The 14,570-nt window shown below is 44.5% G+C and overlaps 1 protein-coding gene across 3 annotated transcripts in view; it reads right to left on the bottom strand.

Annotated features, from left to right (window-relative positions):
- Nucleotides 1-14,570, bottom strand: part of MKLN1 (muskelin 1) — a 108,354-nt gene that overhangs the window by 82,289 nt on the left and 11,495 nt on the right. The window contains exons 1-3 of one of the 3 annotated variants that reach the window (XM_065672161.1): nucleotides 8,833-8,908; nucleotides 8,600-8,669; nucleotides 885-1,027 (exon numbers count right to left, since the gene is read on the bottom strand). In XM_065672161.1, coding sequence (XP_065528233.1) covers nucleotides 885-1,027; nucleotides 8,600-8,669; nucleotides 8,833-8,834 — 215 coding nt within the window. In that variant the 5' untranslated portion in view covers nucleotides 8,835-8,908. Of the gene's footprint in view, nucleotides 1-884; nucleotides 1,028-8,599; nucleotides 8,670-8,749; nucleotides 8,909-14,570 lie in introns of those variants that run through there. The other 2 variants (XM_065672075.1, XM_065671985.1) reach the window with 2 other exon arrangements.

Below are 14,570 nucleotides of genomic sequence, written 5' to 3'. Positions count from 1 at the left end.
TCAAAAATCACTATTCTAACAGCAATGAAGTCAAACTGCAAGGCTGGTCTATCTAAAGAGGGCAAAAGGGTGGGAAGGGTTGTGCCTAGTTTCTATGTGGTCTTGAAGGACTCCTGCAACAAAGAACTTGCATTTTTTCCATGGCTATTCCACTTGACTACAGATGATGTACACCCATACGTTCCCTGGAGGTGGACTTTCCTTCTGTTGGCCTCCAAAAATAGACTGCTTCTTGCTATTCATTTCTCCTGTATTCCTAAGACATTTCAATATGATTCTTTTTTCTTCTCCTCAAGAAGGCCTTTGTCAATTTACATTAGCAACTCCTCAGTTCTGGATATCTGGAATAACCAAAAGGTGTTTTCTTTAAGCCCTTATCAGTGCAACTATCAAACTAAACACAGGAAAACACAGCTTTTCCAGCTGCTTATTTAATGTATTTACCCATTAAAGACAGGCAGAGCAGCTGACTAGTTCAGGCCTTCTCAGCTGCAATGAGGTTCTTGACATAAGCAGGTTCTTTGGGCTTTTAAAAGCTACTCTAAGCTAGCCACACCTGGGGAATCATTTCTCTTGTGCCTCAAGCACACAGAAGAAAGGAATCACAACCCAGCAACATCATACCCTGCCCTCAGCTCTTCCAAATCTCCAAGAATTTGCTCTCCACAAATCCTCTGTGGTTAGAGCAGGATAAGGAGGGCTTCCTGGAGCAAGTGTTGGGGATTGCTGCTCTCTGACCTGCCCATAAAAACAAGGATAACTAACTGCAGGATCACAACCACAGCTCTAGTACACAGTGAGCTATGTGTCTGCTGAGGTGTGAAGGGGAAAAGACTTTTGGTCCAGCCTTTACGATTCTCATAGCTGATGAAATCCCATCTTACCTGGATAAGAGATCTGTCATATTTTCCTCATTCATTCCACCAAAGACTTTAAACTTCTTTAAATTGCAGACATGTGTTTTCTCATATTTGCCAAATGTGATGCTCTGGACGATGGCAGGTCTTTCAAGTTTCAGAATCAAATACTGTGGAAGAAAGAACAAGTAAGTTTTAATAGGAAAGCCAAGGCTGCAAAACACACTGAGGGAGAAGCGTTACAGCCTTCAAACACTTAGTTTCCAGAGCCAAAGAATGAAAGCTATGATGGTTCCTCCCCATTATTATATTTTCTCTTGGGATTAAACAAAGGGGGTTTAGGAATATTACTGTAAAAGCAGTTTAACCAGGAAAAAGATTTGCTTGAACCACCTATACCTATAAAATAGCATTTCTATTCAGGGCTTACATACATTCCTTCAAGTTGGACGCAAGACTTCCTGAAATCTGGCAAATAGGATAAAACTACACAGAGTGATGATTCAAACGCCCACTCCAGCCTGAAATGAAACCTAAACTGAATACACAATTAGATAAATACAGTATGTTTCACATGCTAAGAGAACATCAAATTACTTTTTCCTCTCTGGGCTGACACTATTTAACCACTGAACACAGACCAAGTTTGATGCGTGGCCAATGTAGGAACCAACTGCTTCTTAACCATAGCAAATATACCCAAGCACTTAATAGACAACAAAGGGGCTTTACACATGGAATGATGCCTGGAAGAAGTTTTTTACTGTAAGGAAGTTGCCCAGAGAAGCTGTGGCTGCCCCATCCTTGGCAGTGTTCAAGGCCAGGTTAGACAGGGCTTGGAGTAACCTGCTGTAGTGGAAGGTGTCCCTGCCCATGGCAGGGAGTTGGATCTTTAAGGCCCCTTCCGACCCAAACCAGTCTGGGATTCTATGATGATATTCTCCCTTGTGAACATTTACTCCCCCCTTACACAAATGTCCACCCCACCCCCCCAGTGTATAAACAGTCAGATTATCTCAGGTCCCAGCTATCAGCTTCACCAGCACTGATGGAAGAAAAGCTCTGTTCCACTGGAAAAGCCTGTGTAGAGAAGCACCTGCACCATTCATCAGGAAGCACCAAACATCAGGTTTATTTAACTTCCCCCTACGAACCAGGTTTTGGAAGGAGCCTGGAGACACCCTGGTTTGCAGAACACATCAAGTTTTACACCTGAAAACAGTGTGTTTAATTCTCTTGCCTGACTTCTGGGAAAGGACACAACAGAGAAAGGAGGCAAAGTGCGGAATCACAGTTACTCATCCTGCTGGATTTTGTTACAAAACCCTGTGATAAGGGCACAGCACAAGCAGATCAAGCCTTGTAGGACACCTCCCACTGCAGGCACTGCTGGTGGCCCTTTCCTCCAAGCAAGCAGCACTGCCAAACCAGACATGATGCAGGATTTTCAGTCTTTTATCAACATTAACTACGGGATTTGCATGCACGCAGATGCTTTCTGTGGTTCCTGAGAAGACACTAGCAAAAAGTGCCATGGGCATCAATCTGCTCATGCTAAACTGCTCCATCAAGCTGCACCCCCAGAGCGTGAGCAGCAGCGCAAGGAGGTGATCCCGCCCCTCTGCTGCGCTGTGGGGAGAACCCCCCTGCAGCCCTGATCCAGCTCTGGGGCAGCAGCACAAGAGGGACATGGAGCTGCTGGAGTGAGGCCAGAGGAGGCCACGGAGATGCTGCAGGGGCTGAAGCAGCTCTGCTCTGGAGCCAGGCTGAGAGAGCTGGGCTGGGGCAGCCTGGAGAAGAGAAGGCTCCTGAAGGGGAGACCTGAGAGCAGCTCCAGTGCCTAAAGGAGCTGCAGGGAACCTGGAGAGGGGCTTGGGACAAGGGACAGGCCAAGGGGAATGGCTTGAACCTGCCTGAGGGGAGACTGAGATGAGCTCTTAGGCAGAAGCTCTTCCCTGTGAGGGTGCTGAGGCGCTGGCACAGGGTGCCCAGAGAAGCTGTGGCTGCCCCATCCCTGGCAGTGCCCAAGACCAGGTTGGACACAGGGGCTTGGAGCAAGCTGCTCAGTGGAAGGGGTCCCTGCCTGTGGCAGGGGCTTGGGACTGGAAGAGCTTTAAGGTCCCTCCAATACGAACCAGGCTGGGATTCTATGCTATATATTGCCTCAAGAGCTGCAAACAGCTGGCTGCGTGCAGATTTCTGGACTGCTACCAGGCTTTTACATGTGTCAGACTATAGCTCTGAAAGATGTGATACAAGTGTACATAAAATCAAGTGATTTATTCAACCTGGAGAGAACAAGCCTAGAGATTTCAGACATACACCAAGCTATTTGACACTCTTCCATCCTATTTCTATAAGCAACATCAGTATGTTTCATTGCCCAGTAGTCATGAAGCATTCTAAAAACCCAGACTTACCAGCTGAAGTGTTTGTTCATTAGAAGCCTGGCACAGACACGAATGGGAGTAACAGCACTAAAACCTCAGCCTCAAATTGCAACACTTACAAAGATGCTACAAAACATTAGGAGAGTAAAACTTTTGCTTTATGATTAAACACATTTGGAAGTGAAGGTACCCGAAGAGCAGAGCAAGTCATGTATGGCACCTTAACAGTTTGTTAGGGTACACACCCCAACACCAACAAGCAAATCCAGCCCTGTCACACAGGCAGCTGCAGCCAACTGCAAGCTCATTTGAAGCTTTAGTATGTGCTACTATTTAATGACAACCATGTGCAATGCTTGTGCATCACACAACTGAGTGTAAGTTTTATTAATGGACTTTAAATTAGTTCCTGATACCACTGACACAGCAGGGTGTAAATCCAGAGAGGGAAAACTGGTCTTCTCAGATGCAGAACTGAAACCAGTTGTTTGGACAGTGCCACTAACTTTAGACATATGCTCTTTAACTGGGCAGAACTTACATCTCCACATCAAATAGACTGGTTCAGATTTCAAACTGCACCTTGCAAGCTGCAAGTGCAATTAAAGTCACACTGGATTCTATTCATTTATCTGTTCTGCTCACATAGTTAATTAGGGAGGAGTGAAACTTGTACGGAACATAAAGATAAAACCACAAACCAACAAAATAACTGGGGCTGCTGCACAAACCTACCCATTGCCTTTGTAATGAAGCCCCTTTTGTTCACCACAGTATTAATCAAGCCACCCAGGGAAGTTCAGTGCTGTTCTGCGTTCAGTCTTCCAAGTCAGACCATCACTGGAGCCACCAGGATGAGCATTTATGACAGGTCTGCAGCATCACCAGCTTCACACTTCCTATGTAAGCCTAGAACTAGTTTATAAATAGACCCATCAGCCCTCTTCTGCCTGAATAGGTTACTACATAACAGGTTTGTTATTAAATATATAGTTTCTGGGTCATTCTATTTTTGACTGGAAAAAGATATCTAGTTTAATAAACAGAAAAGCAGCTGTCATCTCTATTTCCTATCCCTGGCACTCATTCACAACCAACTGGTGGCTTTCAGGGCCACAGGAATTATTTAACTCTCCCATACCCATAAAGTTAGGGAAACCCTTTGCTAAATATAGTCACATGGCAGCATTTCAAATGGCCAGACTTCCACTTTCAGTTCCTTTCCCTTTTCAAAGGGGTTTAATAGGGACTCTGCCACGTTTACTGCCAAGCATGTACCTTTGTTGAGCTACCGAACACGTTCTCAGATTCTTTCCTATGTTCTTCTGATTTGTGCTCATCCCAGCAAGGGGAATGCTCTAAAAGACAAGGTGCCTGGAAGGTTTCACTCAGGAAGGGAATAACAACATTCAGGGACTCACTTATCATAGAATGGGCTGGAAAGGATCTTAAGATCCTGTTCCAAACCCCTGCCATGGGCAGGGATAACTCACACTAGACCGTGTCACCCAAGGCTCTGTTCTACCTGGCCTTGAACACTGCCAGGGATGGAGCATCTACCATTTCCCTGGGCAATCTCTTCCAGGGCCTCAGCACCCTCACAGTAAAGAACTTCTTCCTTATATCTAACCTGAACTTCCCTGTTTCAGTTTGAACCCATCACCCCTTGTCCTATCGCTACAGTCCCTGATTAAGAGTCCCTTCCAGCATCCTTGTAGCCCCCTTCAGACACTGGAAGCTGCTCTGAGTTCTCCTCACAGCCTTCTTACCATCCTCATGGACTCCTCTGGGCTTGTTCCTACAGTTCCATGTCCTCTTTATGTTGAGGACACCAGGACTGCACACAGGGCTGCAAGTGGGGTTTCACAGAGCAGAGTAGAGGGGCAGGATCACCTCCATAACCTGCTGGTCACCCTCCTTTTGATGCAGTCCAGCACACAGTTAGTATCTGGGCTGTGAGCTCACACTGAAGCCAGCTCATGTTCAGTTTCTCATCAACCTAGTATTTTTACCTCTAAGCCAGCACAGCACCTACCCCTTCAGCAGGGAATTACTAAATCCTTCCACAAAGGTGAGACACTGATGGGTCAAACAGCAGCAATGAGGGCTGCAGAGGTTCCAGTGAGCACAACTGACACTAGTCCTTGTGTTGTGTCTTAGCCCACAGGTCAGCCAACACAGCTGGGAACAAGGAAAGCTTTATTTGCCCAAGTTTGAGTTCACTTCCTGTCCTGGACTGTTAAAGCCACCCACTTGTTTCGTGTCACCACAAAAGTGAACAGTTCTTAAATGAAGTGATGCCAACACCCAAACCATAAAACACTTCGAAACTCCATGTTCCATAGAAAACACCATGTTTACTCTGGGGAGTTATGTGCATAGATCAGTTCTCTGGAAACAGCCAGCTTCTAACAAAGCAGCTCATTTCTCCCCAAGTTCTCAACCACACTTACAATTCAATCACCACTATTTCAACTGAAGATTCCCAAGCTACGAACCCACTTTAAGAACTTCAGCATCTGCAAGAATGAGGAAGCAGAGAACCTGCATAAAGTTTAACCTCCATTAAAATGTGGCAGTTTTTCAATGGTCAAGGTGCAAACACTCGCTGTTTTGAGCAAAATGCGCCCAAATCTGAAGTTCTTTTGTCAACTGTGAGGCAAGACAGTTTGGAACTCTATACACAGAAACAACAACTGCATTCTTTGCACACCAGACTCTACAAACTGCAATTCCCTGGTCCATCTTTCCAGTTAACTTTTCAACAGAGAAGTTTACACTATAAAGAAATGCTTTATGTGAATAATTAAACTCTCAGGTTAGAAGCAAGAGAATGAGCTCAAGTACACACTGGAGACACTGCAAATACATCATCACACTCAGCACGCTCAGGACTGGGATTGCTGAGTGCATGAGCAACTACACAGCACTTCATATTCTCACTGCTGGATACAGAGGTTGAGGCAGGAGGAATTCAGCATTTTCCACTCAAGCAGACAAATTTTCTGTTGGCTTTGTCTTTTAACATTTAATAAAGTTCAACTATTGTCTTGCAAAATCTCAGTCGCCATTACAAAGAGGACCTTTTTGCAAGTCAGATGAAATGACCTCAAACCTAGATACCTCACATATATATATATATGTAGGTTGATCTGAGATATATAGGTAGATATATATGATAATGTTAATTCATCTCTACCCTAAAGTTTGGTTTTAATGACTTGCTCAGTATGTGGGGCAGTGCCCACTTCTCAAGGGTTTGACTCAATAGCTCTGCAAAAGCATCGTCATTCAGGCCATGACCAATACACATACACTCTGATCTGCTCCCATGAGACCCCACTTAGAGCAGTGTGTGCAGTTCTGGTGTTCTCAACATAGAAAGGACATGGAGCTGTTGGAACAAGTCCAGAGGAAGCCACAAAGATGTTAAGGGGCTGGAGCACCTCCTGTATGGGGACAGGCTGAGAACGGTGGGGCTGTTCAGCCTGGAGAAGAGAAGCCGCATGGAGACCTCAGAGCAGCTTCCAGTATCTGAGGAGGGACTCTTCATCAGGAACTGCAGTAGGCTGCCCAAAGAAGTGGTAAATGCGCTATCCCTGGCAGTGTTTAAGGCCAGGTTGGACAAAGCCTTTGGCAACACAGTCTAGCATGAGGTGTTCCTACCCATGGCAGGGGGGCGGAACTGGATGATCTTAAGGACCTTTCCAACCCCTTCTATGATTCTATGAAACCTGTTGGAAGACATCTCTAACAAGCTCACGCGGTTTGTATAGGAGTTCACCACTCTAATCACTCCCTGCTTCATCTACATGTCTGACTGCAACGTGTATCACTGCTTGTCAACTTTAAGCATGAACTGGGAATATTCTAAAGCACCTAGTTACAAGAGATGTATTCCCATGCTAAAATCAGGTTTTTAAAAGCACAAAACATTCAAGATGGCTTAGAAAAATCAAACAGCAAATTTTAGCCACAACTAAAAGCACCTCAGGTGAAGAACCCACTCAAAAGCTGTGCCACAAGGCAACCTTGCTTTGTGAACAAGAAAGCCCTAAGGAAAACATGTGCTTCCTGCATGAAAGGAGTAAAGGATGGCATAGACGGATACAGCATATGCTCAATACCTATCACCCTGAAATCAATAGTTCCTAGATAGACCAAAACTGCTCAAGGTTATGGATTAAATTCCTCTGCTGTTTATCAATATATATATATACAAATCAAATTAAAAGAGCAGTAGATGCACAGAGGATCAAAATTAAGCCTCCGCAAGTAGGTTTACGAAACACATAAATGGAATCAATAGGGGAGTTTTCCATCTCCTCCTAAGAAAACCCCACTTTTAGAGACACAACAGTATAGAAACCTCATCATGAATATCAAGATGAAAGCTTTGCGGCTGGATGACATGAGCTGCTGCTATAAGGAAGCCACCAGTCCAGACTATAGATTCTTAATACACTTTCGAAACAAAGCAGGAAGATTTACCTACACAGATCCTCTGTGAGACTTAACTCATGAAGAATACCCGGATTAAATAAGTAGTTAAGCAAAAGAACTTTGCATGAGAGGGATAAATACTTTGCATCAGTGTTTAAACAAACATATCTAGAATAAGCAGCATTCAAGGCCACGTTGCACGAGGCTTGCAACAACCTGCTCTAGCAGAAGGTGTCCCTGCCCATGGCAGGGGGCTGGAACTGAGTGAGCTTTAAGGTCCCTTCCAACCCAATCCAGTCTGGGATTCCCAAACAGCACCAGAGGAATAAGGTACAGAACTAGCATAAAGACAATGATAACACATCTACTGGAGGGGAAAAAAAAAAGGCTAATCATTTTTTTCCTGGATAATCTAATTAATAGCGGAAAAGCAAATTAGAGGCTAAAAATCAATATAAATCTTACTTCAATGAACAGAAGAGGTGACATTCAAATCTCTTTAAACAGAGTCTACATTTCTAAATGTGCTATTAGGAGAAACAAACACAAGCTCTTTAGATCCAGGACTGAAGGCCAGGAATCTCCAGCAGCTTCCAGCAGCACTGACAAAGGGGGACCCACACGCCTCATTAGCAGCTTAATCCAACCATAAGGTAGATGATTTCCAGCACGACTGCTATTGTCAAGGATGAAACATGAAACTTCCCCCCCCACAAAACCCAAGCATTTGGTGAAAGATCCCAAATAAATAGCTGGAAATGTAAATAACTCATATAGCAACAACCTGTATTTGAGAGAGAGAAGGTAGCCCCCAAAGGCTGTCAATACAAATAGGAGCAGCCTAATGAGAATTCCAGTCTATATCAAGCTGTACAATGACTACAGAGTTGCAGAGATTCAGATGCTTACCTGGGGAGGGTAATTGCTTTCTGAAGACCATCTTGAGGATTGATCATTGGGCTTATCCACCAAGATATTCCTAAAAGAAAAAACAAGAAGACAGAAGTCACTTAAGGAACAGCGACAGTGTATTTGAGTCTCCAGTAAGACGTATCATACATGCAGCTGGGTAATACTGGAACTGGATGATCTTAAGGTCCTTTCCAGCCCTAAGATTCTATGATTCTCATGCAACTACCTACATCTCTGTGCAGAGACTAATGTTCTCCCCCTCTTATTAGAGGTTTTCTACATTGCCGTTTTACAGGACCCATCAAAATCCGCCTCCAAACCCTTGTGGTTGTGAAATGCAGCTCCACATTGCAAAATCAAAGCCAAATTGTGAAATCAATGTAAACCAGATGAATTGACGTAGGCTCCAGTCCACAGCGACGTGGAAAAAATGGGCTCATTCACCTCAGTGGGAGAAGAACTTTTCACTAAGGTTACTGATGAGCAGTAAAATGGTTTTGAAAGCCAAACACTGTTCTTTACTATACAGGCGAGACTGGAACGAAGAGAGGGCTGCAAACATACTTAAGAGCGTGGAAGATGACCATCAAACTCATGCCAACTTTTAACAAGTATTTTTCATGTGAGCTACAAGCCTAGAACAATAAAACAAGAGAAAGCCAACTCTTCAACCCAGCAAAAACACCTTCGAGTTGCTTTCTTACAAATTCAGGTAACAAATGTGAATTCAGAATAGGTTTCTTGGCTAAAGTTAAACACATTCATTTTAGAAAGGTGTGAAGATGTTGGAGCAAGTCCAGAGGAGGCCACGAGGATGATCAGGGGTTGAAGCACTTCCCATATGAAGACAGGCTGAGAAAGCTGGGGCTGTTCAGCCTGGAGAAGAGAAGCTGTGTGGAGACCTCAGAGCAGCTTCCAGTGTGTGAGGGAGCTACAAGGATGCTGGAGAGGGACTCTTCATCAGGGACTGCAGTGATAGGACAAGGGGCAATAGGTTCAAACTGAAACAGGGGAAGTTCAGGGTAGTTATAAGGCAGAAGCTCTTTACTGTGAGGGTGGTGAGGCACCGGCACAGGGTGCCCACAGAAGTGACAAATGCTCCATCCCTGGCAGTATTCAAGGCCAAGACGGAGTCTTTGGTGACATGGTTTAGTGGGAGGTGTCCCTGCCCATGGCAGCGGGGTTGGAACTGGATGATCTTAAGGCCCTTTCCAACCCAAACAATTCTACCATTCATCACAACAGTCAGATGAGGGATCTGCCTTTCCCTCTCCTATAACCATGTGGTAAAGCCTACTTCAAAGATTAAACTAAAATATATACATAAACTAATATATATCCATAATTATGGAGGGGGGGGGGGTAGTGAAGCATCACCTGCTGGACAAGGCTTAAGAGCTCTACCCCCTCCAACTACCAAACTTGCCAGCTCATAAAATTTATGTAGCAAGAAGGAAGCTATCACCAAAGGGCTTATGCCATCTCCATCTGCTGTGTAGGAGGAAAAGAACACGAGCATCTGGATTACTCTAAAGAACTGGAGGAAAAAGTGCTCATATGAAAGCTCAGAAGGGAAAGAGGTTAAGTCAGAGGTTGAGCATTAACAGACAGAGTTATTAGCTCGCTCTTTCCACACTGGGCAGACCAGGATCACCACAGTAGCAACGGTATCCAAGCAGTCCTGTGCTGTGACAAGGGCGAGAGCAAGGAGCCAGAGCAAGGTGGCCCAAAATAATACACACATTGAGAGCTGGCTGAGATATGTCAGGATATTTATACAGCACAGAAACAAAGCTCAGGTTCCCTCTCCCTTTAGCTGGTTGCCATCATAGCATGGTGGTTATCACAGCTATGCAGCTGGTTTAGTCATGTTTATTCAACACATTTGAACACTACTCTCTTGCTCTAACCTCATCAAAAAGGGAAACATCACCATTAAACATCATTTCTGTATAATTAAACACCCAGCTACATCTAGTTTGCAGCACAAAGAGGCTCAACTCCAAAAGAAAACCTAGTTGCTGTCTTTAGTTGTAACAGGGACAACATGAACCAACCAAGCCAAGGGGAACTGTGCTCCACACCATGTAGACAAGACCCTCAGTGCCATGGGTTAGTGGTGGCCTTGGCAGTGCTGGGCAACGGCTGGACTTGTTGATCTTAAAGACCTTTACTAAACCATATGATTCTAGGATAAGACACAGATTTCTAATAGAAGTTGCCAGTCTCAAACTACAAAGTCACCACTAGAAACCAAAACACACTTGTTTTGAGAACAACCATACCTGCAGCCTCCTATACCATGCCACAGGCAAAGCAAAAGGGTGCCTATTAATTTCCTAATACCTTTTAATATCTGGAGAGAGGAAAAACTGCTGTACTTGAAGGAGATCTGTATCATGTTAAATACTTAAGGGACATGAAGGGAGATAGAACCACTATGTGGCTCTTCTCCTTTGTGGAACTTAATTCCAGCACACAAGAAGACAACTCACTCTACAGAAGAAGTTTTATTTATGATGCTATTACATTTGTTTAAACAACAGATAAGCTCTTCATATGTTGAGCAACATTTGCAGGAATTGGCACTGGTACATGGTCAGATAATGCCCTGCTGGAAAGAGGAATTTTATAACTGGGACAGATCCCAAAGATCATATTTTTAACAGTAGATTTGTTTGCTTCTCCAGGCCAAAGCTCAGTTTGCCACAACTAAAGAGGACCTCAATCGGTACATCTCTTCTGTAAGAGAGAGGCACAGGCAGCTCACCGAAAATTAAGGCTGAAAAGCAATTTAAAAGATGAAGATGGCAATGTCGATGCAGTTATAAATGTTTAAAAACACATGGTTTATTATTTTATGAAGATTAAACAAACAATGAAGACAAGTCCATATGTAAAAAGTCAATTTATTGCACTGCTTTAGGGAAATTTATGAGCTTGGAGGAATTCAAGCATTCCAGAAGTCATGAGATAGTAAGAAGCAAATGCATATCCTAGTGACAGATGCTGTTTTCCATGCAAAGCCCTTTTTGTGGACATCACAAAACTCTCACACGGTACCTGGAGGTCCTATATTACACCTAGATTAACATCTGAGAAACTCCAGAAAATTCCATTAACTCAATGATTTTCAATGGAATTTTCACAAGGCATTAAAATAAGGTATTTGTAAGCCCTTGAGCTACCACAAGCACCAAATAGTTTTATGCAAGCTTTTCCTGTGAAAGAAAAGCAACCCATTAAACGTGCTTTGAGAGAACTCCTAACCATCAACTGTAGATCCAAGATCTAGTCTAGCATCAATCTACACTGCCAAGAGAGACCATTCCATCCCATCATGCCTGATCCTCCCTCTCCTCATACCTATAATAAAGAGCAGCATAAATAACTCCTTCAGTCAGATCTGCTCCAATTCAGTTTCCTACTGGTGCCAGCACAAAAGGACAAGGAAAGGATTAGCAGCTGCATCTGGCTGAGGGGTTCAGAGAGAACGCCCAATCTCCAACACTGGCAAGTAGCTACCGAAGAACTTAGATGTCATGGTAGCTCTGCTACTCTGGGGGCGATCCTGCACCAAATGCTAAGCAGAAGGAGCTGTTTTATTCACAGCACAAACAATACTATGTCCACAGGCACTAATGTGCCTTAAATTCATAACCCAGCTTCCTTCCCAGCTATTAGTAGCTAAGCCTTTCTTGTAAGCATTCCCACTGCTAAGTAGAAGTGGCTGCCTTATGGAGAAAGCCCGCTTGGCAGACCGCAGTGGAAGTTTCTTTCTTCCCCTGCAGACACTGGTCTTGCGACTGCTGGAAGATCATTTCTCCTTTTGCCAACCCAGAAACCATCATATCCGCTGTACCAACTGCTCTCTGCTGGAGTTGGAGAGATGTCCCCACACTTGATGCTACCAGAGGACCTCTCTGTGCAAACAGCTCTGTGGTTTCAGGCATGACAGTCCCTAAAGGGGAGTTATTCTCTGTTTCAGTGGGGATGGAAGGGAGGAATAAGATAACTTTGCAGAAAACACTCAAAATATGGTTTAAGGCTGCTATAATTTGTATCCAACCTAAATATTTTCATGAAGCTGCTGCTCAAGAAATCCATGACTTTAGGAACAAGTCCTTCAGAATAAACAAATCCAAAACACCAGCTTTGCTTGGTACATTCAAAGTGCTCTTCAGAGAGCAGCTGTGCAGAAAAGAGCACACACGGCTCTGAGAGGACTTGGAACTCAGACACAGCTCATGGAGAGGAGGAGGTACCACAGCATTACACTGCATTTGGAATGCAACAAAACCCAGCTTGACTGAAAACGGACAAAGTGTTCAGGGTTGTCTATGTGATGCTTCCTCATTTTTTCTTACAACCACCCCAAAACAGACGAGCAAGGAGACAGCAACTAGACTGCACTAAAGTCACCACTAAACCACTTTACAAAGGGCTGCAAGACATGGTGAACCAACTATTTCAAGTATGTGGAGGCATCACACCAGCCAGTACAAAGTATCAACAACAGAGATACTCCTGCCCAGCCTAAATGACACTGGAATGTACACACAGCCTTAAGCAGGAAAAAACAGGGGGGAGAAGGGAGAAACACAACCAGCAAAAAGCCCAGTTCATGGATCTGGAAAGAACCATGGAATTTTCCCCTCATGCAACTCCCAGACACTTAATGCAACTAATGCTGACTTCAAACCATGTTTTAAAAACCTCAGTGGGCCACTGGCACTCCCCTAAAGTAGTACAAAAAGAAGCTTTATAGATTTTGTTACGAAGTTTCTCTCCTTTCTATTGGAAAAGTTCTCTACTTCATAGAATCATAGAACAGTTAGGGTTGGAAAGGACCTCAAGATCATCCAGTTCCAACCCCCCTGCCATAGGGAGGGACACCTCACTAAACCATCCCACCCAAGGCTTCATCCAGACTGGCCTTGAACACTGCCAGGGATGGAGCACTCACAAACTTCAAATGGCCTAAGGGCACAAACACACGAACATTTCTTTGTTGAGACACTAAAACGTGCACAAGTATTATGCAGTGCACAGATATATTCAGAGAAGGAGTTTTGAATTTGGTTGTCTTAAAGAAGTCTTAACTATGGGGAGTGAATAAAGAAGTACTTCTTAACCTATGTTACTGCAATGTCTGCAGCAGTGTCACTGTGTGGTTGGTTTTTAGTCAAGGCCTCTGAGTATCACTGGGCTGCAGTGATGAGAGGTAGCTTAAAAGAACCAAAAGTAAATTGGTCATTGAAAGAAATAAGTGAGAAACTGGTTTGAACAGAATTATTCCTATGCCAGAGCTAAGTGATACCTGGTTTGCGGTCCAACAGTCAGCTGTGACCTGGTAAGTCCGTTTCTTTCAGGTGATTTCTAAAGCAGTTTATTTTTCTACATTGCACTTGCTTTGCTATTTTGCCTTTTACAGAATCATAGAATCAATCCGGCTGGAAAAGCCCTTCAACTCATCAAGTCCACCAGTTCCCAGCACTGCCAAGGCCACCACTGCCCCATGGCACTGAGGCCTCGTCTCCACGCTGTGTGAACACTTGCAGGGCCGGTGCCTGCAGCCCTGCCCTGGGCAGCCTGTTCCAATGCCTGAGCACCCTCTGGGGCAGGAATTGTTCCTCAGCTCCATCTAAACCTGCCCTGGGGCAGCTTGAGGCCGGCTCCTCTTGGCCCATCCCTTGTTCCTTGGGAGCAGAGCCCAGCCCCTCCTGGCTCCATCCTCCTCTCAGGCACTTGTAGGGAGCCATCAGGTCCCCCCTGAGCCTTCTCTTCTCCATCTGAACCCCCCAGGTCCCTCAGCCGTTCCCCATCACACTTGGGCTCCAGGCCCTGCACCAGCTCCATTGCACTTCTGAAATGGCCCTGCTCCAGCACCTCAATGTCTCTCTTGTAGTGAGGGGCCCAGGTAAGCTTATAATTACCATATGCATGTGCAAAACTGCTGAGGAGCTTG

This window comes from Lathamus discolor, chromosome 1 (genome assembly GCF_037157495.1).
Source record: "Lathamus discolor isolate bLatDis1 chromosome 1, bLatDis1.hap1, whole genome shotgun sequence".
NCBI classification, from domain to species: Eukaryota; Metazoa; Chordata; class Aves; order Psittaciformes; family Psittacidae; genus Lathamus; species Lathamus discolor.
The sequence above is the reverse complement of the archived record's forward strand: the minus strand, read 5'-3'. Positions and strand labels throughout refer to the sequence as shown.